Source organism: Limulus polyphemus, unplaced genomic scaffold (genome assembly GCF_000517525.1).
Source record: "Limulus polyphemus unplaced genomic scaffold, Limulus_polyphemus-2.1.2 Scaffold1139, whole genome shotgun sequence".
Taxonomy (NCBI): domain Eukaryota; kingdom Metazoa; phylum Arthropoda; class Merostomata; order Xiphosura; family Limulidae; genus Limulus; species Limulus polyphemus.
In genome coordinates, this window is record NW_013666749.1 from 67,005 (window position 1) to 80,452 (window position 13,448).

The window sequence follows — 13,448 nt, forward strand, 5'->3', positions numbered from 1 at the left end:
TCTTGTAATTTTTGACAAATGCAGTTAAACAAGAAAGTTATTCAGGAGTCAAAATTCTGTTTGAGTGAATAGAAAATATGGAACATTAACATACCATAATGTTTTTGGTTAAAGAAATCTTATCCCAGATAACACTTTGTTATTTTTGTAGCTTTTAATAATATGCAATATATTAAGGTTAAGCTACTCTATTATTTCGTCCATATAAGGTAAACATGAACAACAGGCATCATTGTGGCTACTTATGTAGCAATTTTGATTACTTGGATAGTTGGAATAATAGAAAATGATGATAATTGGAAACACTAATTTTGTTTAGTTGATTATTTTCATGAGTCATGACTAATTGATTGAGTTGAAGAAACGTGAATTAATCGACAGAAAACAGTAGAACTCATAATAAAAATATGTTGTTTACGTAGTTGGAATAATTGGAAACACTTATTTCTATTAGTTGATTATTTTCATGAGTCATGAAACTAATTGATTAAGCTGAACTAACTTGGATTAATAGAAAATAATTATAGAACTCATAATACAAATACTTGGATTAGCTTGGATAGTTGGAATTATTGGAAATACTAATTTCAGTTAGTTGTGATATTAATTGATTTAATTGTAGTTTTGATTAATTGATTACCTTACATGATGCTGGGAAATTAGATTAATTGCTCAGCTCTACTTAATTCTTTCAGCATGGGCTCAGTCCCTGGGACCGACCTCGTAACCACTTTGTGTTTGTTATAGTTTTCATGCTATAACGTTTAAATTTGGCAGATTATCAGTAAACATTACAATGCTTTCATACGCAAAATATCAACTTTTTTTTTATTAAGTCTTAAGGTTTGTTGTATTTCAGTTTCTAATTCTACTGGATAAATAGTGTTAATAAAATTATTTATCTCAGGATTATTTATACTAATTAAATCATCTATATATCTATAAGTTAAAGCAACAATTTCTGGACTTATGCAATTTTCAATAAACCTGTTCTTATAGAAATAAAGATAAAAATTTGTAATACAAGTAGGATAGTTAGCTCCCATTGGAACTCCTAGTACTTGTTTAAATATATGGAAAAAATATAACTATTATAAATACAAAACTTAATAAATTTTCTTTCTTCCAGTACTATGAAAGGATGACAAAATTGTTCTATTAATGAATTTATAGCAGAAATTAAATCTTTCAATGGAATTGTAGTATACATTGTGGTAAAATCAAATGTTTGAATATTTTTCACTTGTTCACAGTTATTTAGGTATTTAAAAATGGATTGATTTTTTTTATTACCCAAAAAGTGTTTCTTAAGTTTACCTCACTTACCCCCAGTAGTAGTACCTTATGAGGCTGGAATGCCAGCCTCAGGATGTAAGTTTACCTCACTTACCCCCAGTAGTAGTACCTTATGAGGCTGGAATGCCAGCCTCAGGATGTAAGTTTACCTCACTTACCCCCAGTAGTAGTACCTTATGGGGCTGGAATGCCAGCCTCAGAAGGTAAGTTTACCTCACTTACCCCAAGTGCTATTTCTAAACTGCATAAATCTCTGATTAAATTTAAATTTATTTCTAGTTCAGTGAAAACAATTATTAAACAACTGGCCATTTTATTAAACAAATTATTTAACATTTTATTTGATAAAATTAAAAATGTAAATAGTTATAATCCTCCTGAGGTTAGCATGGCAGCCCCCGTTATAGTAGTAAAACCCTAATTTAACTTAATTAGTACTACAGTAGACAAATTATACTAGTATAAAGCTATAACTGATGTATAATTGACTAAAATATTAAGTTTAAACAAAAAGTTTCCTATCTGTTATTTAGAAGAAACTCCAGGCCAAGATTAATCATTTCATGATTTGATTAATTGTATAAATGAATTTATCTGGTTTGATAGTGTGGATATTAATGCTATCCAAGATGCATTTTTTTATATTTTTTCAATGACATTAACAGCTGTTTGTTTTCATTACTTACAGGAATAATCTTAGAAATTGTAAAGTTGAGATTCTCAGTTAATCAAACACTTTTCTGTTTATTTCAGGCATGTCTCCAGAAGATGGACTTAACATTACATCAGCAGATATGATGGGCCCTGTTCCCACACAGCCAGCTCAACGCACTGACTTTGTCTTAATACTCGCCTGGATGTTTACTCTCGGCTGTTTATGTACATGGTTCTTAAGATCATCCTTGTGGCAACGAATTGTAGAGTGTGTGCGTAACACTTGGAGGGAAGCAGAGGCTCAGCATGAACATGTGGATTAATTTGGCAATTGACAAACTGGTGAGTATTTGGTACAAATATGGCAAACATACAAGTATCAATGAGATTTTTAAGCCATTTAGGTAACTGTAACAAGAGGTAGGTAATTAAATAGATAAATAGGTGTATAAAGAGTTCTGTAAAGTAATTCAGAGCTCTTACTTATTAACACTTGTGAAAAAATGAAAAGGTAATTATATTCCTTATACTTTCTACAATCATAATTTTGTTGCATGTGAAAATGTACTATCCCAACTTTGTATCATCTCTTATGTTCCATACATTTTAAACCCAGTCCTTTTTGTTATTAAAAATGTCAGCTTTGCTAGGGAGGCACATTATATCCACTGTTAAAATGTCAGCTTTGCTAGGGAGGCACATTATTTTCACTGTTAAAATGTCAGCTTTGCTAGGAAGGCACATTATATTCATTGTTAAAATGTCAGCTTTACAAGGAAGGCACATTATATTCATTGTTAAAATGTCAGCTTTGCTAGGGAAGCACATTATATTCATTGTTAAAATATTAGCTTTGCTAGGGAAGTGCATTATATTTATTGTTTGTTTTATTTTATTGCTTCTTCTAAGTAATCTTATACAATGGATTTCACCTACATTTTTTTTAGAATTGTACTAAGTAAGGTAGAACTGGTTCCTAGTTGTGTGTACATGTATATAGAAAATGCTGGCAATTTAAAGGAGTATAAATATATTTTGAAGTGTAGCATGCCCATGGTAACTTGTATATTATTAACCCTTTCGCATCAGGCTCGTGTAATTTTGCAGAAAACATGTCACAAATTTCACTCCTACAACAATACATACGGTAACTCTGAGATTTCTTAAAGTATTCTCTCAAAAACTGGTAAGATTTTGTTAACGATTATAAATATTTTGTACACAAAGAATAACATTATTTTAATCAAATGCTTCTACTAAAGATATGTTTGTAGTTACTTGCACTCAAACTCTTAACAAATCAAGTGCAAGGTGATTTTTATTTTAACTATAAAAATACTTTTCTTCATCTTAGAGTTTTCATTTTTTATTTACATTATCTCCTAAATGAATACCGAAGTTTTCTTAAGGTGAATGTTTATATTTTATTTCTCATTTTCTCTACCATATCACTAACTCCAGCTATTATTATCAATGCACAATGCAATGAAATAATTAAAATACATAAATTTTAATTTTTTGTAGAATAACTTTAAAGATTTTCCTTTTGTTAAATTCATAATTTCTGGTCTTTTCCTTTTCACATATAGTTAATTTTTAATGTTTTGTTTTCCTTTTTTTTCTTTACCACTTATTATTCATCTTGACACAAGTCAACAGTGCCTTTAAGGCATATTACAGACATGTGCAACCCTTTGGCAAAGTTTTCATGCACCACGTAATATTATAAGTCCTGAGAACTATCACATAGTATAATGTATATTAAGAAAAAAACGTTAAACCTTTTAATTATACATTTTAAAACATAACTAATACATAATTAACTCAAATATAATAGTAAGACCTAAATACAGTTTAAACTGTGTTTCTAACTATAACATATTTATATTAGAAACAACTGTAAGTGCTATAGTTGATCAAGCAGTTAGTTATATGAGGACAACTGTGTGCCAATTTCAAAATAACCATTGTTAGATTAAAGTGTTAAATGAGCTCTTTCTAGTGACTATACACATGTGTGTGTAACATCTACATCTAAGCTATAAAGCTCAAACAAATCTGTCGAAGGTGAGCATGGCAGCTGTCAGGGGTTGAAAAATTTATTACTTGTTTCAACTTCATTTATTCAAGGAACTTGGAAATGTATCAGATGAAAGGTTAAGTGAGCATCTTATAGTCTAGATATACATCTACACAACAACCATGGTATTATTGAAGATACAGAGTGACAAGGTAGAGAATTTTCATAGTTCTTTGGCCACATGAAAATACATCTGAAATTTTAAGTAGTTTTTAAAGGTTTCTTTTGAAATATAGGAGATAAAACTTAGATGACATAAAACTTCAAATCATAACTTACATTATAATGTTAGTTTCGTTCACATACATCGATAGTAAAGGTGTTTAAATTTTGAATGTAACACAGTGACTTGAACAGAAAAGTGTGTAAAGGTGTACCCATTGTGAAAGGGTTAATAGATTAAAACATTTGTAGTGGTACACACTAAACTAATAAATTTATACATATTTTGTTTTAGTTATTTAATATAAGAAAATTTGGGTCCCATTTTAAAATGTTACATTATTCTTGTTTCTTATATGTACACTTTGTAATCAAGAATATGCTATTTATTATTTTGTTTAAGAAAGTATTAGTTTTATAATTAATGGGCTTATGTGTCTCATTATAGCACATTTTCTTTGTTCCTGACAGGATATCTTCATGAAGTTCAGAAGGACATGATGAATGTGCTGTTTGAATTACAGTCACTAGAATGGTGGTGGAAAAAAACTTTTTGTATGAGTCTTAGAATCAAAAAAGAATTTTGTATCGGAAAGTTTCTAGTTTTCTACAATTTAACTTTTCATGGTGATTTACAGCGTAAAGATTGCTAGACTTCTGTGTAGCATGAATATGTAAATATTTGAAATAAATCTAATTGGGAACATTTTGGTGATATTAGTTTGGTTTTTCAGCTATGTAATAAGACAATATTCATGTCCACATACCTTAAAAAATTACCATGCTGATAAAACTAGTTTAATTGGATCAAATAATATTTAACTTGATCACAATTATATAACAGAATATTGATAATATTCAAAAGATGTAATCTATTGTGTAAAAAATTACTATGGCTTTGGTTATAGTTTTGAGCTAGGTCTGTAAGCTTGTTTTTCTGTTGTCACTTGTTGATGGAAGAAAAAGTTTTATCTCATTGTATCTGTAATAAAACAATTATCATTATCAGTTATTTAAAAGTATTATCTCTTCTGAGAAAGTATAAGCATTTTGATTTCTTTAAATAACTTAGATATTTCTGTGTCTCATTTAAAGTATTAGGCATCTTTCTCTCTTATAAGACAATAGAAATTTGCTCCTATAAAAAAGTTTCCCTCATGTTGATACTTCTGGTTGTGACTGAATAATCCTATTCAAGAAGAGCATGATCGCTGAAATCTGTCACATATAGAACCTGTGTGTTCTGAAGTTGATTGTGAAGTATTTGGATTTTTCTGATTTGTTCTCTTCTTTTCTGCTTTTTTCTTCATTATCTTCTCTTTCTATCTGAGGCCCAACTGCACTGCTTCCTTCCAGTCACTCCTGTTATCAGCAGTTTTTTCCCCAGTTGATGTCCATGTCTCTCTTGCAGGCATCTGTGAAATGAAGGTTGAGTTGGCCTGTTAGTCTTTTTCCAGTAAGCCAGGGCACTCATTTAAAGCACCTTACCATATTGCTCATTGTCACAATGATGATATATAAATACTTATAGTTGAGAAACTCGGTTTTTTCAATTTAACACACAATATTGCAAATTACTAAGACCACTTTCACATAAGTTTGAAAAATTACATTCTTGTTAATGTTTTTTCTATTTATCTTTAAACTGAAATGCTTTGATACAATGTAAGAAGGATGGAATTTACTACCACCAAAAATAAAGCATGAACAGTGGATTTCAATACATGCTTCACACTTGCAGTCGTGGGGATATTATAAAAGTGACAGTCAATCATGCTGTTTGGTTAGGAGTAATTGTGTAAGTAGAAGTTGCTACTAGCTGACTGGTTTTCCTTTGGCCAGCAGTTCTAAATTAGGAATAGCTGTACCAGAACATCCCAGTCTCTGACTTTACTGTTTAGGATGTGTTGTGTAAGTTTGAAAATACCAAACATCAAATATTTATGGTTAATCATACAATTGATACAACGAACAGTGACTACGATAAGATTTTTATGGCAAAATTAGCACTAATCTAACTTAGTCACTATTGGTGGCCCTACCAGGATTTTTATTGTTATACTTATGTTAATTTTATGTAGTTAGGAATTTATAGTTCTATAATGTTTGTTATTTGGTCTGCTTTCTATTGACTTTCTTTATGATTTTACTGTTGTGCATAATTAGCAAACTCCAAGATTTTACCATTTCATACAGTGTTCACATAGGTGATTAAAAACCTGGAAATATGCAATATATTCTACTTAGTTTTGGAAAAATCATAAAAACATAATTTTAACCTCATTAATTTTGAAATACTATGCATTTGTATCTTATTTCTCAGTGTATTTTGTTCTTTACCTGCTTATTCTTGCTAGAAAACTGATTAAAACTTTTAATCATCAAAGCATTGGCAGAAAGCTCAACACAAAAATTATAGAAAAGTTAGATAATAAAAGTTAGTGCTACCAATATTATGGGTTTGTTAACTTTGAATAAATATAGGTTTTATCTTGTCTCTTGTCAATACTGGTTTAGATTTTATTTTATTGTGATACAGTGCTTGAAAAACAGTGTGTCTAAAATGACCAATGGAAGTAAATAACTGACATGAATGTTTTTTATTTTTAATCCGACTTGCCAGGTAAACCTTTGTGTGTATTTCACATATATAATAATGATCAAAAGCTAGATAGTCTTTCTATGATCACAGTTGATTTGTCAGCCAATTTCCCAAGCACTTAGTTATGTATGGTCATTGTCTTGGAAACTACATTCTGAAATTTGGTCACTACTCTGCAGTTGTAAATGTACCATGAACATGTGGTTTCAGTTATTTATATTAGTATAAACTTAGACTAGTTGAAAAAAAGAAATTCCAGAAAGGAAAAAATTGATCGTCTGTTTTAATCCATCGTCTTAATTATTGTAATATTTTTGTTTGTTTATTTACCCCATGCTATCTTTGTAAGTCCTAATTTTCTGGTCCTTGAGACTTTTGGCAAAGTCTTAGAAGTTCACTTAATGAAAAGTGTATGAATGCTGTGAATAATTACTTAGAAAGAAAATCTTTATTCAGGTATACTTTTGTATATTAATTCTTGCCTTAGGCTAGGGTTTTCTAAGGACGCCACATGAGGATGGTCATTTACAGACACTGCTAGTGTCTCGGGTCTCAATGCATCATCAGTTTGGTCATAAATGGTACTGGTGAAAAGGAAATGATTCCTTAGTAGCAGACTTCAACAACTGCTTAAAAATATATTTAGGAAGTGATGTTACTTTATTTAACAATTTAGACTTATTACTAAAATATTCTAAAAGAATACTGGTTTGGAATGATTCTACATCAACACTTGCATAGTACACATTCTCATCAAATCTTAGATCCTGTATTTCATGAGAAATATATACTATATTGTGCATGAACTGTTCCAAACGTCTTACCAAGAAACTAGCCAGTTTATTATTGTATGCACCTTTATTCGAAACAGTACGTCTAGCAGGACAACCTTTCTTGTGGACTTCTGGAATACCATACAAAATGTTTGGGTGACAACCTAATGATTTATTTTAAAACATTTTTCCTGTTTCAATAAATTACCCTGTTTTTGATATTAACATACCTCCCTAGTTTAGTTTCACTGGTTTTGGTAACATGTAATTTGTTAAATTTAGTATAATTATTCAAAATATTCTCAATCTTTAGATTGTATTCGGATTTGTTAATAATAACCACACTATTTCTTTTAACAATATTTTTATTTTCACTTACATTTCTCATTTCATTTTTACATATTGGCACATTTAAAATCACGGTTTTAATTGTTAAAGGCAGGTGAACTAATATCACTAACTTGAGTTCGAAATACTATCAAAGGATCCATAACTGTCAGGCCTAATTTACTGTTTAGATATTTACTATAATATATGTAGGCACACTGCTACTTCTTGGCGAGAAACCCCCAAGCCACAATACAACACTCCACCAATTAACGCCTTCCACGAGCTAGATACCACCACCTGCTTACCCATACCTATAAATATCCACCAACAGTAATCACAATTCACACAACATTCAGCCTTGATAATGGATGCAGAACGCATTCGAAACGCGTCGGCCAACTCATCACTAGCTACAACCTTTACCCGTTGTTCTAACAACATTAAGACGGCTTATCGACTTCTTGAGAAGAATTCTAAGAAGAAAGTAAACCTACAGACATCGGTCTTGTTTAACAAAATCTGCTTACAAGAAAATCTGTCACCAAAGTACACCAACATTTGACTATAATATATGTGCAAACAACAAGAGATGATTTTCAAATCTGAGTTTCAACAGAAGTATAGCAAACTACAAACCCTGTAACAATTTATTTTTCTGTTTCATTTGAAATTATAAAAATTAAATATTACTTCCTCAAAATGTTCAATAAATGTATTACCATTTGTTTTTTCTCTCAACATATTTAATTTCTCTACGTTTAAGTAATAATTTAGTTATTTGTGTGCTAGTCCAATCACTTGGATGTATATATAGTCTATTTTTGCTAACCTTTTTTCATTGAAGAGAAGAAGCTTCTTCATACTGATATTACAGGTTTAAGAATAGAATATTGACACTGATAAATCAGATATTGTGTATGAATTTAAATATTGAGAATGCAAGTTTAGATGAATTGAATCTACTACCAGATAGTTTAAAACACATTTGCAAACATATAAATATGGCAGTTGAAAACAAATCTAACATTAGATATCATGGTACTTGTGAATGTGACATGGTGATACATTGGATTTAAGATTCTTTCAACGAGTAATGAGAGAAGTCTGGTCATAAAAAAGAACTTATTGATCAATAGGTTAGGGCCAAAACTTAAGGAAACTAGCTGTTTCATCCATCTTTTACTGAAATTATGATTACTGGTCATCTGTTGTTTACCTGCACCATTGTTTTGCAGTCTTGTTGATGTGAAGGAAATTAATCCATCAGTGTTGAATGGGATAACTAAAGATCTGGAACACTGCCTAACATGTTTCACATGAGTTGTTGCTGGAACAGATGAATTTGGGAGCAGACAATGTAACATCTCATACTGAGTCTTGATGATTCAGCACTTGATGCCTTAGGGCCTTCAATGAGTCACTGGGACACAGTCATTGCTAAGTTTTGTCACAGATTATATGGAAACCATTGATGAGCATTTAACCTGCATACCATGATGAGATTCTCATAAACAAGATTTATCTACTCTATTGAGCAACAAATTTCAGCCCTTGGCTTCTGCAGACGAGGAACTATTGGAGGGAAGGAAAACAAAAGGGTCAGATAAGGATGTGGATGATAAGGAGGTTATTGTTATAGGTGATTTCTTGATAAAGCATGTGGATAGGATAAGTCTGTTGGTAGATCGGGAGAAAAGAATCCGATTATGCTACCCAGGAGCAAAGGTGGAGGATGTAACTGACAGAGTAGGAGATGTAATAAAAGGAGATGCAGTTTTATGGTGCATATAGGGGCTAATGATGTAGGAAAAGGTAGATCAGAGGAGCTAATTAATAAGTTAAATGGTTTGATAAAGGCATTTATAGAAAAAGGCCATAACTTCATTTTTGTCAGGGATACTGCCCAGAATTAACTCTGGGGATAAAGTTATAAGTAGGCCACTAGGGCTAAATGCTAGGCTTAGGTTAGCAAGTAAGGATGAGCAGGTTGGCTGGTTAGACTTGTGGATCGGTTCAGTGCAAGAAGGGAGCTTATTAGAATGGATGATTTACATTTAAATAAGTTAGTGGCTGGCTTGCTTACTACGACTAGTAACTCGGCTGTAAGGGAAGTTTTAGACTAGGACTAGACAGTGGTAAGGGCTAGGATGAACTAAATGCAAAAAGAATAACAGGCAGAGAAAATGAGTATAGAAGTAGTTTTAAGGATAGGTTTAATTGTTACTATTGTAATGCTAGAAGTACAAGAAATAAAATAGATGACTTTACAGCCCTAGTAGGAATGGAGGATTTTGATATAGTGGGAATAACTGAAACATGGTTAAACGTAGGCAATTTTGATGACAAATTTCTTTGAAATATAGGATTACAGGCTATTTATTAGGGATAGAGTACTAAAGATGGGGGATGAGTGGATGTATATGTAAAATGTGAGTTATATCCTGTTGAAGTTGAGGATATCAAAGATAATAGCAAGGCTTTTAGAGGGAAGTTGTTCCAGACCACTAAATGATACTGATGAAATTAGTGAGAACCTTGACAATGAGATTATGATTTCAGATGTTAATGAAGTCATAATCATGGGTGATTTTAATTTCAGGCATATAGACTGGGAAATGCTAGAATCAAACTGTTAGGGAGAAAGGTTTTTGGATACTGTTCAAGATGGCTTTCTTCACCAATTAGTCAAGGAACCTAATAGAAACAATGCTATTTTAGATTTATTGTTAACTTCAAATATAGAATTGATTGAGAGGGTGGAAGTTTGGGAACATCTGGGTCATTGCTCTATTAGGTTCAATGTTTTACTGCATATGGAGATAAGGAATAATGATATTTTGGTTAAAAATTTCAAAAAAAACTAATTTTGGTGTGATATTGGGCAGCTAAGGTATTTGTAGACATTGATCAGATGTGGAACATTTTTAAAGATAAATTTGTAATTATTCAAGGTAAACTTATTCCTTAAAGAAAGAAAGGGTAGCTACAAGTAAAAAACCAGGTTGACTCACAAAGAATATAAGAGATAAAATTAAAGAAAAGCATCACAAATTTAAATTGACTGGTATAACAGGATATTTAGAAGATCAAGAAAATTGGTGAAACAGATAATTAGGACATCAAGAAGAATGTATGAGAATAGGTTGGCAGAAAATGTAAAAATTAACAGTAAGGATTCCTTTAAATACATTAAGGGTAAACAAGATATTAGGATGGGGGTAGGATTCTTGAGGGATGATAAAGGAAGGCTTGTATTTGATGATTATGAGATGGCTGGGTTATTAAATTTTGCTTTTTCTTTGGTGTTTACTAACGAAGATTTAAGCAGTACTTCACATCTTGAACAATTGATAAATGGAAACAAGATGACTGCATTAATTCTGAGCTGTTTAAGAAAAAAATTAAAAGTTTAAAAACCGATAAGGCTCTTAGGCCAGATAATATTTTCCCAAGGGTTTAAAGGAGGTTGAAGATTGGATATGTGAGCCACTCGCTACAATTTGTTGTCAGATTTTGAATAGTGGGCAGGTATCAGAGGATTAGAAGTTAGCTAATGTAACTCCTCTTTTTCAAGGGAGGTGTTAAAAATTGTCCCAGTAATTATAGGCTTATTAATCTTACATCAGTGGTCAGAAAAGTTTTGGAAAGTCTGATAAAAGATGCTTTACAAAGTCATTTAACAAAGTTTAGAATTTTATTGGATAGTCAACATGGTTTCACTAAGGGAAAATCTTGCCGTACAAATCTTTTGACATTCTTTGAAAAGGTTACTGCTTATGTAGATGAGGGTAAGGGTGTAGATTTGGTAGGATGTTAAGATTATAGAGGACTGCCATATGAAACTATATAGTACCAAATCAGTCTCAGTGACATTATTTTCTCTGACTGAGACTGTTACCATTCCAAAATTGTTCAATGTAGTGACATCAAAGAAAAATTACCCTATAATAGAGGTGCTGATTCTGCCTTAACTTATAGTTTGTTATGTGTGTCTGCTGTAGTGATAGAATCCACAGACTGAAATGCTGTTTCTGTCCAAAAATACAGTCTACAACTATTTGACAAATTATCTGTCTGAGTGCTGGTCAGTAATTGTGTGCAATACATCCTTTCAGCTTCCTGCTACAATGGTTACTAGCATGGTAACGGAAACAGAAGTGATGCTGGAGCATATGAAAAAGCAAACAGCAGCGGTTGCTTCTGCCTTGAAACAATCTCCAGAGGTTTTGATGACCCAATGCTCAGTTGAAGCATGCCGTATAAGAAGTAAAATTGTAATCATTCTTTGCTCGCTTTTAAAAGGCATACACACCATAACAGTTGACATTCAGTTAGTTTTGTGCTGGCTCAATAGATTGTGCATAAATCTGTATGTGCATTCCAGTGCTCTGAGTGAATGATGATGTTGGTTAGAGTGACCAGATATTCCAGTTTTCCTGGATTGTCTCGGTTTTGAAGTTGTTGTCTCTGAGTCCCGAAAAAAAAGACTTCAGTATGCAGATTTGTCACGGTTTTTGTATCAAGCTGTATTAACAAGGTTATCACTTGCACGTGAAATACTCATCAATAATCGTGAGCATTTAAGGCTGCCATTACTGGAAGCCACTAGAAACATCGACAGTGTAATGCATATATTAGGGATCGCCCACAGATTACTTTTTTGTTACAATTCACGTGGTGATCTATTTATTGAACTCATAACTGAGTGGGTATTATGTACAGTGTATGCCTGAATGCTCACACAAGGATACAATGGATGAGAGCTTTGGTACTTTTAAAGTCGACCCACCAAATTTACAGAGGCCTGAGCTCTATGCAAGAAGGAATTGGACCATCGACATGGGTACTCCAATGTTGCAGGCTGAAAACCAGAAGATGGAGTAGGATAATGCTCAACTGAAGTGGGACATGTAGAAGGTGAAAATTATCTTCCGAAACGGTACTACCTCACCCAAAACCATATCGACCTTGATTTACCTTCTAAACATTGCTACAATTTTGAACAGTGCACCAATCTTTTACACCCCTTCATTTTTGCGTCATTGCAGCAACATGCGCTGATCATGTGACCACCCTTCACCAATACTAGCACAGGTAGCTCCCTCTACAATTGCAGCACAATCTCACTTTCTCGATTGGCAGTACAGTGTTTAGTTGTGTTTACTTTGTTCTTCATGTAATTACTGTTAGTTCATATTTGTTTCCTTGCAAATTTCAACTTAAAATTTTGAGTTAAAAGTTAATTTTGATGTTTAATCTACGTTTGTTTTCGACAATTTCTTACTTTTTTTTTGAAGTCAAAGTTGCCTTATGAATTCGAATTTTACTGTGTTGGATGAGGAAGTTCCCGCCAATATGGATGATGGTAATGTCATCAGTCCCCAATGCGGCAGGTTGATGATGTTGGCCGAAGAGGTTCAAGCTTTAATCTGCAGGGAGTTGGGCACTTTGGCTAGTTCTTCAGTTCATTCTCGTTTTACTCATGAACACACTTCTGAGGAAGTTTTTCATCAGGGTGAGGACAATTTCGACTCTGTTTTTCCGGACCCTG

At 32.3% G+C, this 13,448-nt stretch overlaps 1 protein-coding gene across 2 annotated transcripts in view; it reads left to right on the forward strand.

Annotated features, from left to right (window-relative positions):
* The window catches only part of LOC106462309 (thioredoxin domain-containing protein 15-like), a 21,585-nt gene extending 16,678 nt beyond the window's left edge, over positions 1-4,907 (forward strand). For both annotated transcript variants that reach the window (XM_013922211.2, XM_013922212.2), the window contains exons 6-7: positions 2,050-2,292; positions 4,664-4,907. In XM_013922211.2, the coding sequence (XP_013777665.1) occupies positions 2,050-2,273 (224 nt within the window). In that variant the 3' untranslated portion in view covers positions 2,274-2,292; positions 4,664-4,907. The remainder of the gene's footprint in view (positions 1-2,049; positions 2,293-4,663) is intronic.
* Positions 4,908-13,448: the final 8,541 nt, after the last annotated feature.